Raw genomic sequence first — 17,735 nt, forward strand, 5'->3', positions numbered from 1 at the left:
GACTTTACTTGGAAATAGAGTCATTATGAATGTAATTATTTAAGAGGAGGTCATAAAGGAATAGAGTGGGCTGCTGATCCAAAATCACTGATGTCTACATCAAAAGGAGAAATTTTGACACAGACACACATGTAGGCAGAATGTCATGTGGAGGTTGGACTTAAGCTGCCACATGCCAAGGAACTACCAGAAATAGGAGAGAAGCCTAGAGCCGATCCTTCCCTAGTACCTTCAGAGGGAGTTTGGCCCTGCCAGCATCTTGTTTTGGACTTCTGGCTTCCAGACTGTGAGACAATAAATTTCTGTTCTCCACAGCCACTCAGTTTTTGGTACTTCATTATGGCAGCCCTAGCAAACTAATGCAGTGGTCATGAATTTATAGTTATACCAATCTGTCCTGTTGAATGACTTTTTAGGCTCAGCCTCAAAGAAGGAGGATAGTTGGGTTCATCCAGGTTTGGAGTTTTGCTGTACTTGTGTGTTCTAAAAGAGAACAAGAGAATTTAGATTATTGACAAGAGGATTATTGAAATGATGCACCATAGGCTATAAACTGAATGATGAGGGACATAAAGCAAAGAGATGGTTTAGTCTGATAGGTCACAGAAAGGGTCCAAGGATAAGAAGTCTTACAAAGGTCAAAGGAAGATCACTTGAAAGAGAAGGTTATGGTTGGAGAACAAGATGCTTGAAATAGTGGTTTGGAATATAGAGCAGTTTGGATAAAGGTAGAAGAGCCAGGAGTGAGGTTACTAAGGGAGTAACAGGATGACTGGGCCATAATATATCCACATTGGTGGTACTTTGTAAAACTCTGTTTTGAAGAGACGATTGGTGTTAAGGGCATCAAGGAAGTAAAAATCCAAGTTGTTGGATGGGCTATCCAAGTTTATGGTGAAGTCATCCAGTTGATGGAGGTTTAGGGTGGAGAAGAATACAATGAGTCATGTGCCATAGCCTCAGGTGAGTGAGGTAGAGAAAACCAGGAGGTTAAAATATAGCAGTGATAAGGAAAGGGAGATAGTAATTTTGCTGAAAAGGAAACACCTCAAGAGAGCAGAGTTTTATTTGGTCTTTGTTTTAAAAACAAAGACAATGTGGACAAGCTTCACAGGGAAGCAGAGGGTTTTAATCCCATTTCTGGAACCTGAGATAGTCAGGAGGTTAAAACTGGACAGCAGCCATTTGAGAGGGCTTCAAGGGAGGTAAGAGATTGTTTCAGTTAGAGCAGGGGGTTGGAAGTAGCATTCTGAGAAAAGGCTGGCTTTTCTCTTCAGGAGAGGATGTAGGGAGGTAGAGAGAACATTCTCAGAAGTTGAGGAAAAAGGGACTTGCTTACTTTTTTCTTGCTGTACTAGACTAGTAAAGCCCTTGAGAACAAGGACTGTGTAATTCATCAGGATGCCTGTCTCAGTCTTTGGCAAGTATTAGGTTATGAATAAATGTGAAATAATTTATACTCCCAGCAGTATTTGAGAATGTACTGCAAGAAGGAATTGCACAAATAATAATTTATTCAGCTCATAAACTTCATATTTTTTGAGGACTTTCATATGTAGGTATTGTGGATTTGATGGTGAAATAAGATAGGTGTGATTTTCTCCTCTCATGGAGCAAACGTTATAGTGAGGGCAAAAATAATGAAAAAACAAACAGACAAAATAAAAACAGTATGTAACAGGTCTCTGAAGGAAACAAGCAAAGCTGAAGTAGAAAATTTTAAAAGGGCCTATTTTATGATGATCCGTATAGGACTCTGAGTGGATAACATTTAAGCTGAGTCCTAAAAAAATTGAAGACACCACCTATGTTTTCAGGAACAAGGAATGACATGTGGAAAGACTGAGTTGAGACAGAGCTTGCTCTTTTAGAAGAACTGAAATATCCGTAAAGTTAGTGGCCCTAAGTGTATCTGGAGAGGTGAGTAGAAGCTGAATCATGCAGGGACTCAAAGCCCTGGTAAGGAGTTTAGATTTAATTTTTTCTCAAATGAGAAGCCATGGAGGGGTTTAAACAGAAGAATGTTATGTTCTTATTTATATTTACATACTCTGCAGTCTGTGTGAGGGGATGGATTAAATGTTCTAATAGTCAAGATGATATATGAACTGCACTACAGAGAGAGGTGGATGAGTTCAATGTATGTTTTGGAATTAGAGTTCATAGTATTTGCATATGATAGATTGTAAAATTGAGAATGAGGGACATGCTGACAGATTATTTGGCTTGTGCATACGTGGTTAGTGGTAGGAGAGGAAAAGATTCTTGGTGAAAAAAAATATACAAGTTTTGTTAGATGTTTGGGAGATATCCAAGTGGAGATATAAAGTAGATGGTATATAAGTTTAGAGTTCAGAGATGAGGTCAGAACTAAAGATACAATATTCACCAACTTAAGTGCAGTATTTGAACCAGGGGGATTGATGTGATCATCTGGTTGCCCAGACGTGTAGAAAAAGGACATGAGAGATGAGGCTGTGAATGTCCTTTGTAGAAGGTAAAGTGCTGTACAAGTGCAGGAAGTGATTATTTTGTTTCACTTGTTCCTTACTTGAATTTTTATAAATTCACGTATCATTCGTGCTTAAAGATAATGCCTCTCCTCTTTCTGTTTATTTGGGGCTGGCTAGAATAGTGTATGTAGGACTCCCTGTCTTCTGATGACAGACCCAAAACTGGTCTTTGTATTCATTCTTTGTCACTCTGCCACCCAGATTTTTGGGTCAGGTTGAATTGGATTTGACAAAAGTTACTCCTTTACTGGTTTGAGTTGCTGGTATGGTCTCTTAATAATCCATTGTTTTTCAGTAGTATATAGCTGTACTCTCTCTTGAAATTCTTTTGTCTACTTAAAGTCCCCGTAATCTTTTATTTCTGATAATCTCCAAAGCAGATGTATTCTTAGATTCAGATTTTGAAAACTTTTTTTAGAATACTCTTCTTAGAGTGCTCCTAGGTCTTTGCTAGCTGACTCATCAATTTATAATGATTTGTTATGGAACAAACATGAGATGTTTGCAGAAGAGAGCATTGCAAAAGGGAGCAGTTTTGAGGGCAGAGGTCCTATATAGTTTTTGTAACCCCAGGTACCTAAACCTATTGTTCTGTCTCTAAAAGGTCTCCAATCCATGTTTATTAAATTATTAAATGAGTTATGAATAACAGAATTGAGGGTTTATACTGTATATTCTCTACGGGAACTGCTGGGATGGCTGCTTGTGTTTTCTTGGGCCCCTCCCCGCCAGCTCTAAAGTGAGGACTGCTCAGATGACTTGCTTCTATCCACCCTCTATACCCAGCTCCTTTTTAATTTCTTTTTTACTGAACTTGGTTTCGACTCTTCAGACAGCTTCTGATTGCTATTTCCTTTGTCAGTTTGGATTGCTGTTGATCACTATTGCTGTTTTTTTTAAAATTCTTGTCCTCTTCCTTTTACTGTTTGTTTCCAGCCTATTTTCCTTTATATTGTGAAATGCATAAGTCTTTTAAAAAAGACGTCACGAGTCTTCAGAAGGTTTTAGTCTCCTTCCCTGCAAGTCGGTCACATGTGAACATAGCTGTGTAAAAGCACATGCTCTTCTGGTTGTGTTGATTGGGTACTTTGGTTGTAGGAGTAGCTGTTCCATTATTTGAGGGGTGGTGGTAGTGGTTGTGGTGGAGTAGTTGAAAGGATGTAGGGCTTAGTTCTCCTTCTGATTCCTCAGATCTCTTGAAAATGGAGTATTAATTAGATGGCTGAATTAAGAATAACTGAAATTTTTTGTGTTAATATGTCAAATATACTTGCATGGCAAGTTACTCAGAAAATCATGTGCTTTATCACACTTTTAGAAAATGTTCACGAGTACTAAATTGTTAATCATTACTTAAATTTTTATAGAGAATAAAAATAAAAAGATTTTAAGTGGTACTTTGCCTGCAACTGTCCGTATAGTCAAAGCTGTGGTTTTTCCAGCAGTCATGTATGGATGTCAGAGTTGAACTGCTGAGCGCTGAAGAAATGATGCTCTTGAACTGTGGTGTTGGAGAAGACTCTTGAGAGTCCCTTGGACTGCAAGGAGATCCAACCAGTCCATCCTAAAGGAAATCAATCCTGAATATTCATTAGAAGGACTGATGATGAAGCTGATGCAAAGCTCCAATCCTTTGGCTACCTGATAAGAACTGACTCACTGGAAAAGACCCTGATACTGGGAAAGAGTGAAGACAAGGAGGAGGAGGAGAGGACAGAGGATGAGATGGTTGGATGGCATCACCAGTTCAATGGACATGAGTTTGAACAAGCTCTGGGAGATGGTGAAGGACAGGGAGGCCTGGTGTGCTGCAGTCCATGGGGTCACAGAGAGTTGGATACGACTGAGAGACTGAACAGCAACAACAAATTGGAAGGTTACAGGTTCCCCCATAGTCAGCTATTGTACTATTCCATGATTCTCTTTCCTTTCAGGATCCAGGCCGAAGGAGCACCCCCTCTTCATGACTTACTATTCTCTTGGCAGAGAGAAAAGAGCAAGAGCTGGTGGAAACACACAGTAGCCCTTAAAAATTCCACCTGTAACTGGAACTTCCTCATATTTCATTGGCCAGAGTAAGTCACATGGCCAAGCCAGTAGTAGGGTACTCACAGAGAGGCACTGTAAGTCACATGGCAACAGGCAGGGCTGTTAATATTCTTGTTCAGCTCAGTCGCTCAGTTGTGTCCGACTCTTTGTGACCCCGTGAACTGCAGCATGCCAGGCCTCCCTGTCCATCACCAACTCCTGGAGTCCACCCAAACCCATGTCCATTGAGTCGGTGATGCCATCCAACCATCTCTGTCGTCCCCTTCTCCTCCTGCCCTCAATCTTTCCCAACATCAGGGTCTTATTCCAATGAGTCAGCTTTTTGCATCAGGTGGCCAAAATATTGGAGTTTCAGCTTCAATATCAGTCCTACCAGTGAACACCCAGGACTGATTTCCTTTAGGATGGACTGGTTGGATCTCCTTGCAGTCCAAGGGACTCTCAAGAGTCTTCTGCAACACCACAGTTCAAAAGCATCAACTCTTCTGTGCTCAGCTTTCTTTATAGTCCAACTCTAACATCCATACATGACCACTGGAAAAACGATAGCCTTGACTAGATAGACCTTTGTTGGCAAAGTAATGTCTCTGCTTTTTAATATGCTGTCTGGGTCGGTCATAACTTTCCTTCCAAGGAGTAAGTGTCTTTTAATTTCATGGCTGCAATCACCATCTGCAGTGAATATTCTTGTAAGAGGAGAATAAAGGAGAATTATAATACAACCTACCAGATTTTAGGATGATATAGCAGTTTTATAACAACTTTTTTCTTAGTAAAATTTGTTTTTTTTCCCTTTTTTTGGTTTTCGTTGCATTAGTTAGGATACTGGTTCAAGCCAAAATCTCAGTAGCTTAAACAGGAGAGAATTTACCTCTCTCAAGTAACTGTCCAAGTAAGATAAGTACTAGAGGGCTGATATGGCAGCTTCATGATAGTGTCAGAGACATAGACCCTTTTTTTCTGTTGCTCTTTTTATTTTCAACCATGTTTTCCATCTCACAGTCTGGGTAGATCGTCCACGTTTCACAGCCATATCTACCTTCTGGACAGCTGGAAGAAACAGCTGGGAGGTAGAAGACATTCTCCTTCCCTGTAGGTGTACAACCTGAGAGCTGGGCAAGTTATTTCCTTTCACATTTCATTGAGAGAAACCGAGATTGCAAAAGATGAGAAATGTACGTTTCAGTAGGTGTCCGCATGTTTGAGTAAGGTTTAGGGGTATTATTAAAGAAAGAAAAGAGTAAAGGATATTAGGGAGCAGTTAGCCATCTCTTTTTAATTCAATTAGTTTAATTGGGAACCTATGAAGAATAGATATTATTAGCACTTTACAGATAAGTGGGCAGGGTTTTCAAAGAGGAGATAAATTGTTCATGGTCTACCTGAGAAGTAGTGAAATAGGCTTTGAATTTAAGCCTATGTGAGGGTTTTTTTCTTTTTTTAAAACATTCTGTTGACTTCTAATGTCTTATTTTCAAGCCCTTAAGATTTTTTTCAGAGTAGTAATAAATAATGTTGACTCTTTAGAAGGGATTCTTCAGATATTTATGAATATTTTACTTTGTGAAAAATGATGCATGTTTATGACCTAGCCAATGAATAAATGATTGCTTCAAATTATAATAATATTAGAAATTAAGTCAGGTTTTGACTTTTGATAACTTTAGTTTAAAAGTTTTCTTTTAGAAATTAATTTAGTTACTAAGTATTCATATATAATTTTGCATACTGATGGCACATTTTTGGATTTTACATTTTTTCCTAAGCTAAAAATATCTTAATTGTTTTGTTCTATAAAATTAAGGAAGTGCTTATTATAAAAAATATTTTCAGAGAGCACAGAGTAGTATAAAGAGGAATGTAAAAATCATTTGTAATTCCATTATCCAGAGGTCATCACTGTTGCCGGTTTAGCTATGCCTTTCAAAATTTTTCTCTATGCATTCATTATGTGTGTTGTATCTATGTGATTTTTTTAAAATCTAAAATGATCATATTTCAGTTAAAAAGAAAAAGACGATTTTACCAAGATGCACCAAACACACTCTTTGATCATCTTACTTGATGAGTGAATTGGCAATTTGGATGACTTTTCTCCATTCTCACTTAGCTGTAATGTTTTAGTATAGTTGATCAGCACAGAATGTACTTAATCACTTATGGAGCTAATGCCTTCTCAAATGTATTTATGTAGTAAGCAATGAAGCCCTTTTCTATAGCAGAGTATTTATACATTTCTTTGGGAGTAGGCTGAATATATACTTTTTTTTTCATACTGGGACATGTTTGAGATGAAAGGGACATTACAAGTATTTAAAGTTTTGTGAAATTTTTTTTGCCATCAAAATGGTTTTATTATACTGAAATGTAATATAATCAGTAAAATAGTTCTGTCTGTTTTCAAAAATAAAAGTTTATAAAATATTTGTTTTATAGTACAACAAAATAGTCTTTACTCAGATACACAGATGACACCACCCTTATGGTAGAAAGTGAAGAAGAACTAAAGAGCCTTTTGATGAAAGTGAAAGGAGAGTGAAAAAGTTGGCTTAGAACTCAACATTAAAAAAAATAAGATCGTGGCATTCAGTCCCATCACTTCATGGCAAATAGATGGGGGAACAATGGAAACAGTGACAGACTTTATTTTGGGGGGCTCCAAAATCACTGCAGGTGGTGACTGCAGCCATGAAATTAAAAGGTGCTTGCTTCTTGGAAGAAAAGCTATGACCAACCTAGACAGCATATTAAAAAGCAGAGACATTACCTTGCCAACAAAGGTGCGTCTAGTTAAAGCTGTGGTTTTTTCAGTAGTCGTGTATGGCTGTGAGAGTTGGACCATAAAGAAAGCTGAGTTCCGAAGAATGGATGCTTTTGAACTGTGGTGTTGGAGAAGACTCTTGAGAGTCCCTTGGACTGCAAGGAGATCCAACCAGTCTACCCTGAAGGAAATCAGTTCTGAATATTCATTGGAAGGACTGATGCTGAAGCTGAAACTCCAATACCTTGGCCACCTGATGTGAAGAACTGACTCAAGACCCTGATGCTGGGCAAGACTGAAGGCAGGAGGAGAAGGAGAGGACAGAGGATGAGATGGTTGGATGGCGTCACCAACTCGATGCAAACTCATGGAGTTGGTGATGGACAGGGAAGCCTGGTGTGCTACAGTCCATGGGGTCACAAAGAGTTGGACACGACTGAGTGACTGAACTGAACTGACATTGATTATGAGAATAGAAACAAAAGCAGGATAGTTATTCTGGGTAATAGTCATATTTTTTTGCCAGCTTCTTAGATGTATCTGTCTCTAATATGTTTTTAGAAACAGATATGTAATCATTATTCTACATGTTTCTTTAAAATTTAGATGCTGTAAAATCGTACTCTCCTATTTAATTTCATTCTAGTACAGAATATAAATTTATATAGTTAAAAATAGGAAGACTTTTGATGGAACTTCTAGAATTCATTGCTTTAATTAAATCTCATATTCTGTTTGAACTCATTCAGTTTGTTCGGTACTTAACATTGCTTTTGAGGGATGTTTCAGTGCCTTGGCAAATTTTCTTTCTAATAATTGTGTTTTCTAAAAGCTTCAATAGCTGAAGTTTTTTTTTTTTAATCTTTCTTTCATTGAACTTTAGTCTTTGATTAAAGATTTCCCACTGATTTTGAACAATATGCAACCAATCATTAGAGGACTTGCCTTCAAAAAGATTCAGTAGTGAGACAGTTAGGTTGGGATTATAAAGTCTTTGAAAGATTCTAGCCTTTAAAATCTGATGACAGGTTGCAAGTAGGGAACACATATTTCCGTGTTTAAGTATATTTTTGTTTTGTTTTCAATACCATTTTTTATCCTTAAAATTTTAACTGTGGATGTATGTAAACATTTGTAAGTTTTGGCATTTGCAGCTAACTCATTAATACTGATGCCACTAGAGTGCCATGATAAATAGAAGTAGCCTCAGAAGTTTTATCCAAATTATCTATCCATTTTCTAGAAAAATTTTAGTACATAATTTTGTATTAAACGTATAATTTCTTCTCTTTAGCTCATTGTTCTTGAAAGGATTTATCAGGTGATAATAAAGATTGTCAAGCAACAAAATAAACAGTTCTAGAATTATACCATACAATAAATGACAAAACCACCTTTAGGTTTTAGACTATTGACTCCTCACACATACTTCATTTGTACCTCACCTGTAATTTCTCACTTACTTCGCTGGCTAGCGGCCTGGTGCATGTTGCAGGTCATCGCACATCTCACTGTACTGACTGTGTTAGCAGGAGCACCAGCGTCAGATATTTCTTCTACTGTCTCAAAAGGATGTAAAGAGTTAGCTGTCCATGGTTGCTTGTGTCTGAGGATACTTTTCTCTGTCTTCTGCATGGTGTCCCTGAAAAGGTGTTAATGTTTTATCTCTGAAGAGTCAGGGGAAAGGTGGAATTACCACTGGTCCTTTTTACAATTTCATCACTTGTTCAAGTGGTTAGAACACTTAGACACTGTTAGCTTGGCCAGAAAATAGATGAATACAGTAGAGGTGTTCTAAATTCATCTTGGTTTATTTTAATATAGTGATTAATGAAATATACTTCATTCCAGGAAGTGAAAACTGTGAGACAAGTGGTAAACCACATGGGATGTTGAGACAAGAGATAGTACTTTCCTGAGCAAACCAGGGCATTTGAGAAACAGCTTGGTAATGTGAAAGAGTATGGTGCTTAGAGTAGGACAGACCTGAATTTAAGTCCAGACTCTGCCATTTAAAAGCTTGGACAAGTAACTTCTCTGAAACTTGGTGTGTTAGGGTTCTCAGAGAAACAACCAGTAGGACAGACACTCACACTGACCAATTAATTTTAAAGAATTGGCTCATGTTTTTGTGGATGTTGGCAAGACCTAAATCTGCAGGGCCTGTTGGAGACTGAGGGGAGAGTTGATGTTGCCGTTGTGTCTGAAGGTGATCTCCAGGCAGAATTACTTCTTCCTTTGGGGAGATCAGTCTTTCTCTCTTAGGACTTTCAACTGCTTGGATGAGACCTCCCCACATTATGGAGGATAATCTGCTTTATGGCTTTAAATGTTAATCACATCTAAAAAAAAATTGACCAAACAACAGGGTACTCTTGCCTCACCAATTAGACAAGTAAAACTAACTTTCACACGACGTTTCTTTATTTACTTACTGGGAAGATAATATATGACTCACAAGGATTAAGTGTGGTAGTATTTATAAAGCACTTAGTATAATGTGTTCTCAGAGTGGGCACTGAGTACATGTTGGTCTTAATCTAGTTTTGTGCCCATTAAGACTATAGGCCCAACTTTGATGCTTGAAGATCTTTTCCCCTGTTTATCTTTGTATTTCTTTCTAAGCTTCTCCTGTCTCTTCATCTACTTAATAAGTCCTGTTTTTCTTCAAACCAAACCCTTCTTTTTCATCATTGCCGGTGTTTAGGTCTTCTACAGGGTCATTAAAATTTTGTCCTAAGTAACCCTCTGCATGTCATCCTACTTTCCCTCTTCATGCACAAATAATCACGTAGTTAATTAGCATTAACTAGTATTAGGTGCTTGAGCGTGTCCTCTTTTCCATCGTTATTTTCTTTACTTTTACCATGGGAGGTGAAGCCCTTCATCACTTGTCTTCTGTAACAACAGTCCCTGACTTTTTTGGCAGCAGGGACCAGTTTCATGGAAGACAATTTTTCCATGGATTGAGGGGTTGAGTGGGGGGTGGGGGGACAGTTTTGGGATGATTGAAGTACATTTATTTATTGTGAACTTTATTATTATTACATTGTGTTATATAATAAAGTAATAATACAACTCACCATAATGCCGAATTAGAAGGACCCTTGAGCATGTTTTCCTGCTACTAGAGTGATTACAAATACAGATGAAATTTTGCTCCCTTGCCTGCCCCCCACCACCTACTGTGCAGCCTAGGTTGTAATAGGCCAAGGACCAGAATGTGGTTGCTACTGCTAAGTCACTTCAGTCGTGTCCGACTCTGTGCAGTCCCATAGACGGCAGCCCATGAGGCTTCCCCGTCCCTGGGATTCTCCAGGCAAGAACTCTGGAGTGGGTTGCCATTTCCTTCTCCAGTGCATGAAAGTGAAAAGTGAAAGTAAAGTCGCTCAGTTGTTTCCAACTCTTCGCGACCCCATGGACTGCAGCCTACCAGGCTCCTCCATCCATGGGATTCTTCAGGCAAGAGTACTGGAGTGGGGTGCCATTGCCTTCTCCCAGAATGTGGTTGGGGACCCCTTATAATCTTATCTCTAGTCCTTATTACCACTTAGAACTCCTTACTATTCTCGACAAATGTAACTGAGATTTCTGTTGATTGCATTTATCCCTTTGTATAGAATCACCGTCTCCTGTACTCCCCTATACCTCAGATTTCTGCACTGGTGTTACCCTCATGAAACCTTCCTGTATTTCCTTTCCAATTCCAGAACACTGTTAAACACATTCGTGTACAAGTGAACCTGGGCCTTCAAATGTTGATACTTCTCAGCTGCCTTTCAGATGAGATAATATATCTGTTCATCAGCTGACCAAGGAACCGTTTAGACTGTATTATGAATTGAGTGGACTTCCCAGGTGGTACAGTGGTAAAGAATCTGCCTGCCAGTACAAGAAACGCAGGTTCCATCTCTGGGTTGGGAAGGTTCTTGCCTGGAAAATTTCATGGACAGAGGAGCCTGGTGGGTATAGTCCATGGAGTTGCAAAGAGTTGGACATGGCTGAGTGAGCCACACACACATGTGACTTGAACACCACTCCCTGCCTACAAGCATTTCAGATCTAATATTAATGTCATTTTTTTTTGGTTCATTAGTTTGTATATTCACTTGATTATTTTATTGAAGTGGTTTTTTGTGTTCATTGGTACTTTGGGGACTTGGGCAGAGGATGAACTCTTAAGGTTTTGGGCTTCTCAGTTGCTTTTAAACCAAATCATTTCACCATAATTTGTTAAATGTTGAGTTTCTGAGTAAAATTTTATGAGAGGAAGAGTTCTGATATCAAAAACAGTTTTAAAATTCCTGTTTTGTTTCTTGTCTACCTAATTCTTGGTAATCTACATGGCTGCCTTTATTTACTCTCCCTTTCTCCCAAAAGAAACAAAATTGAATTTTTTGAAATCATGGATATATTAATTGTATTTATCTTTATTTCATGTATCTGTTGAATGAATGTAATTATATTAATAAAAGTCATTGAATAGCATTTAATTTCTAATTATTTATTTATTTTAGTTATCAAGTGGAAATCCTCTTTATGAAAAATACTATAGACAGGTAAGATGATTGTTTTTTATAGAATATACTTTCAACTCCTGATTGTATTCAGCCAGCTGAATAAATTTGACATTTCTTGTTTTCATTTTCTTGTGCTTGAATCTCCCACTTTGATTAGTGTGTTTAACAGGTTTTCAGAAAAATTAAGGAAAGATAATTAAGACCAAACACTTGTCTTAAATATCTGTCTTAAAAATCCATGTAGCATTAGATATATTCATCCAGATACAAACATTTGAATTAATTTATAAGTTATTTAGAAATTACTTTTATGTTATTTTAAAGATGTTTTAGAGTTTAATTTTCATGAAGTTGAAGCCTTAACACTCATATAAATATAAAATGAACACGTATTAAAGATTTTTTTCAACTCATTAATTATTGAGAGAACTAGTGAGATGTAAAAATGGGAATATGAGTTACAGAGATTTATATTCTCCATCAGAGAAAATTAATTTCTTTGGTATGGATAGGAATCATTTGCATTGCTATCAGTTTTATATAATTTAACCTCTACCCCTACAGAGTATAGAATAAATAGCTTAGTTCATAGAAGTCAAAGGTACAAACCATAGATCAGATAATCTTCTGAAAGCATAGACGGTATTATTTGCCCATTTCCAAATATCAAATCATTTTTCTTTATAATTTCTTCACCTTCTGATCATGATTACTGAAAAGGCTGGTCTCATTATGTTTGATCCTATTGTCTACATAAATGCAGCAAGTTTTAATGAACCGCTATAGGTCTTGTGTGACTTGCAAGCCTAAAGCTGTATACTTATTATTTAACAACTTCTAAGGCCAGGTAATAAGTTTCTGCTTAAAACTTTCGTTATATTCTTCTATTTTGAGACTAAGATCCAAACTTTAGAAATTCACTTCTTATTTCACATTGCAGTACATGTAAATTTGAGTGAATTTACCTCATCTTGGGATTTCCCATATCTGCTAAGGTTCCTGGCCTTCTGAGTAACCTTGCTTTAGTGCTTGAGACACTTGGGATCTTACAAACCATGTAGCAGGCTGGTCTTCATGTGGGGGCCTGGTAGACTTGGGCTCTACGTAAAGTCAGTCCCTGATCCTTAATAGTGTCTTGTTCTATCTGAAGGAAAGAGAATCATTTCAAATATGGCCTTGTTTTTGTATAATTGGTTTACTCAACTATATCCTGATAAAAAGGAGAACAAATTGTTATTTAGCTTTATAACTATATGGCCATAAAAGATAAGGACATTCATTAAAGGTTTTTGATTTCTGAAGGGTCAGTGAAGAAACAGATACCATTGAGAAGTATTTCATTCAGTTTACCAAAGCAGCACCTGCTAAATTGAGGGATAATTTAGTAAGAAAGGGCTTTTCCACGTATCCATTAGAAAATAGAATAGTAAAAATAATACCAGCAGTGCGGCACATAAAAAATCCTAATTGAGTTTTCCATAACACTTCATTCAGCTCTGTGTAATTTGTGTTCTCCTGCATCTTGGGTTAGGAGTTTGCTTTCATGAGATATATCTACTTCCAGTATGCAGAGTCCTGGAATTTTGACTTGGTCTATCAGTATAGTTTGAAAGTTGCCTAAGTGATGTCAGCCTAGAAGTCTTTACCCAACAGTCTATGTTTTAAAGTGTTAATAGTTCAGAGTATGTGGTATTGTTCTTTCCATGAGGCTCTGAGACTCTTCCTTTGTTGAAGAGGTGCCTTGTAGCTTATGGCAGAGCCTTTAGGCAGACAGAAACTGCCTGTAGATGACAAAGACTGAATGGCTATGTTTAATTATTATAGTAGCCAAAAGGATGGAAGATAGTAAAATTGTTTACTGGAATAGAGTGCATAAGTATTTCTTCAGAGTTTGGTCAGTGTTTCCCCTCAGTGCCTCTGTTTTTGGGCTATCTGGGGAGAGAGATGTTTCTTTTCTTTTCCAACCCTTGTCAGAGAGTAGGCAAAGAAAAGAGTTGTGGAGAATTCTAGAGGCTGATTTCCTAACTGTTTTTGTTCTTCTTTGTTACCCAAAATGTGGGTTGGGCAATTCTTTCCTGTTTGCTGAGTGTCTGATTTAACCCATGTTCTAGCACTTGAAAGAAAGGATTTCTCTTTTGCTTCTTTGCCAGGTTTGGTCTGTCTGGAATGCTTTGTATATGATTTAGTAAACTTAATCTTTTAATTCTTTTTTTTAATATAAATTTATTTATTTTAATTGGAGGTTAATTACTTTACAATAATGTATTGGTTTTGCCATACAGTGGAAAAACAGCCAGCTCACAAATATCCCAGTATCATGTTACTCTTCCCATGACTTTTTAAAATTTACTTTTCATTTTTTACAAATAGAACTTTACTTTAGGAATTCTCTACAGAAGTGAGAGTCGTCATTTTTTTTTTTTTTGAACTGTTTTTCTGTTTTTGGTGACCTCATTCTGTCTTAAAGGAAAGTCCCCATCAGTTAAAATGATGTGTTTCCCTTAATGTGCTTTAGGAACTTAGCAGTTTTTTAAATGTTACTTAAAGTTTATAATAGAATCACTGCTAGTTTTAGAACTGATATTGCTTTGATTTTTTTAAAAAGTGTTGCAGTTTCTTAAGAGTAAGTATAAAAGCAGAAGTTAATTATTTAAAGATATTAAAAAAAAACCCACCAGATAACTGTGCAGCTATTTACATTTATCAGAAGACCTCTCCAGAAATTATTGCTCTTTTTCTCTATTGCCATTCAAGTTTATTGAAATTTAAATGGCACCTATAGAAGACTTGGAATTAGAAGATATATGTTAATATCATGACTCCACTAATTTGTTTGACATCCTCTGAGCTTCAGGGTGTTTTTGTTTTTGGTTTGGCCATGCTGCATAGCTTGTGGAATCTTATGGGATCTTAGTTCCCTGACCAGGCACTGAATCCAGGCCCCAGAAATGAAAGCGCCAAGTCCTAGCCACTGGTTTGCCAGGGAATTCCCCGAGCTCCAGTTTTATCATTTGTGTAATGGACATGATAAAAAACACATTGTAGATGGACAGTGCTCTCTAGATGGTACTCTTCTCATATGGGTCTCCAGTATTGCATTATACCTGATGCTGGGAAAGATTGAAGGCAGGAGGAGAAAGGGACGACAGAGGATGAAATGGTTGGATGGCCTCACCAACTCAATGGACATGAGTTTGAGTAAACTGCGGGGGTTGGTGATAGACAGGGAGGCCTGGCGTGCTGCAGTCCATGGGGTTGCAAAGAGTCGGACATGACTGAGTGACTGAACTGAACTGAACTGAATATTACATGGCCTTTGTTAATGAGAGGATTCCTGCTCTCTTTTTGAAAAACTCGGTTCTCAAATCATAGGGAGGAATGCAGGTAAATAATCCTAATTTTGTCTTTATGTTTTTTGTCAGTTTATGGTTTGTATTTTTTCAGGTTGATACGGGCAATACTGGAAGGGTATTGGCTTCTGATGCTGCTGTATTCCTAAAAAAATCAGGACTTCCAGACCTGATACTCGGAAAGGTAGTATTTGTTCATTGTATCCATAACTAGATATAATGAATATTTATTAGTATAGATAAATTGGATAAAATTCAAAAGACATCTCAAGAAACTTAGAACTGAGTCATGAAAGCAGTTACAGTAATCCAAAGGGAATTTCTGATGTAGTGATTTATCATCTTGAAAAATATGGTGTTTTTTAGATTTTTAGAAAACAAATTACTTTTTAGAATGAAATGAGGAAGTAATAGTACATTTGAGTGTTGTGGAGAGAGACAGTGCAGACTGGGAACCTTGCCACCCACTCAGAATTGGCTATTTCCCTGCTTCCTCTATTAAAACTGTCTCTTAACTGTGTTGAGTATGTGGTAAATAGAGTAGGAGATGAGAGGCTTAGGAAAGACTACAGAGAGGTAGAAAGTCCCTCTCTTGGCTTGATGTCCTTATAAATCCTTATGTATGATATTGATATGTATTCAACCCTGAAAAATAATCATTAATAATTTTATTATTCACAAATAAACATTAGCTATTTCAGCTTACCCATAAGAAAGAATATCATCTTAATAAGGATCTAAAATCAAGGTAGCATATTCTAGTAGAAAGAGCACTGGACTTAGAACCTGGGTTGGGTCAATGAAAAAGTCATTGGACTGGAAGTTAGAACCTGGGCTTCATTTCTTTCCCTGATGTCTTGGATGTTCATGAGTAAGTCACTTAACCTCATTGGACCTTAATATCTTTGTGTAAGGTTACACTAAGTGATCGTCAAAGTTTCTTTCTGCTTTTAATTCTACAGTTCTTAAATCTGACTACCAAAGAGCATGAGGTTGTCAATTGCAGGAATTTTATTTATCTGTAAGATGATTTTTGTTTTAAATATAGATTGATACTTTTCTTTTCTTCTAAATTTCAGATCTGGGATTTAGCTGACACAGATGGGAAAGGTATCCTGAACAAACAAGTAAGATTCGGAGCCTGACATGAGCAATTTTTGAGTGATTCAGAATAAAAAATAGCCAGCAGTTTTTTGTATTTTTAAACTAAAAATTCATTTTTGCAAAATTAGGGTTTTGCAAGGACAAGTGTTATAATAAAGAAAATGCTTCCAATCACTAGACATTAAAGTACCTAGTTCCCAAAGATTAGAGTTTGGTGACATTAGATCTGGAGTGTCAGTTTGGGCTGCTATAACAAAATACCACAAACAGCGAAAATTTATTGCTCACAGTTCTGGAGGCTGGAAGTCTGAGATAAATTGCCAGCATGATTCTAGTGAGAACTTTCTTCTAGATTGCAGACTTTTTCTTTATCCTTACATGGCAGAATGTGCTAGTAATTTCTTTCAACCCTCTTTTGTAAGGCACTAGGCCCATTTATAAGGGCCCTATCCTAATGGTCTAAGTACTTCCCAGAGGCTCTGCCATTGTTTTGGGGAGTTTAGCTTTCAACATACGGATTTTGGGGGATACATTCAAATAATAACATGGGATTTATTTTTCTTAGTTATTCAGGGAGACTTTACTCTTTGTATCTTACTAAGTTTCTTATGTGTTCAGGGTTATAAATAAAAGTGGATTTTATTATTTATGTGTTAAGATGGTATTGCCTTATACATTTGAAGGGAAGATCTTGGCTAATCAAATCTAAGTATGGTGTATTCTGGTCTAGTTTTATTGCTAACATATAAACCAAAAAATGGTTTACAGGCCAGAAGTCAGTCTTGGGCCAGAAATATGTGAAAGTGGTTGTGGGTATTAGGCACCATTAGAGTACTTTAAATTAAGTTTCACTTGTTGGAGATAGATTTCAGAGTTCTACAGGATTAAATTCAAAGCTTGCTACATGCTGATACATTGGCTGAGCACTACTACTCAAAGTTAATTCCCCCTATAGGGATAACTGAAGCTGACTGAGAAAAAAGGATGGAGAAATTAGATGAGGGGTCAGAATACCCAGTCTCTTATTTAAGATTCCAAGGCTAGATTGTGGTCCTCATTGGACCCCCTGGCCAGAAGAGCCGATTTGATGCCTTGGAGACATTGGAAAACTAAATTCATGTGAGCATCCAGGGTGCTCTAGACTTAGCAGATTATTTGTTGAGTACCTGTTTTGAGCCAGGCATTGGAGATACAGAAGTAAATGTGATGGAATGTGATCCCTGTCTTCAGGAACTTAACAGTAAAATAAATTCTTCATTGCTTCTCCTAGTCTTCGGATGTTTAGTTTGAGTTGCCTTTGTTATATCCAGGTGGCGGGATTTATGGATCTGCAGTTAAACTTTGATGTTTGCATTGGAGGAATAGATTTTTGAATTAACATATGAAATTAAGGACATAACCCAATACTTACTGAGTTTCTATGAGCCAAAAGTGATAG

The 17,735-nt window shown here is 37.2% G+C and overlaps 1 protein-coding gene across 5 annotated transcripts in view; it reads left to right on the top strand.

Annotated features, from left to right (window-relative positions):
* Positions 1-17,735, top strand: part of EPS15 (epidermal growth factor receptor pathway substrate 15) — a 146,723-nt gene that overhangs the window by 20,173 nt on the left and 108,815 nt on the right. For all 5 annotated transcript variants that reach the window (XM_052638136.1, XM_052638137.1, XM_052638138.1 and 2 more), the window contains exons 2-4: positions 11,841-11,882; positions 15,288-15,377; positions 16,273-16,320. In XM_052638136.1, the coding sequence (XP_052494096.1) occupies positions 11,841-11,882; positions 15,288-15,377; positions 16,273-16,320 (180 nt within the window). The remainder of the gene's footprint in view (positions 1-11,840; positions 11,883-15,287; positions 15,378-16,272; positions 16,321-17,735) is intronic.

This window comes from Budorcas taxicolor, chromosome 3, assembly GCF_023091745.1.
Source record: "Budorcas taxicolor isolate Tak-1 chromosome 3, Takin1.1, whole genome shotgun sequence".
Taxonomy (NCBI): Eukaryota; Metazoa; Chordata; class Mammalia; order Artiodactyla; family Bovidae; genus Budorcas; species Budorcas taxicolor.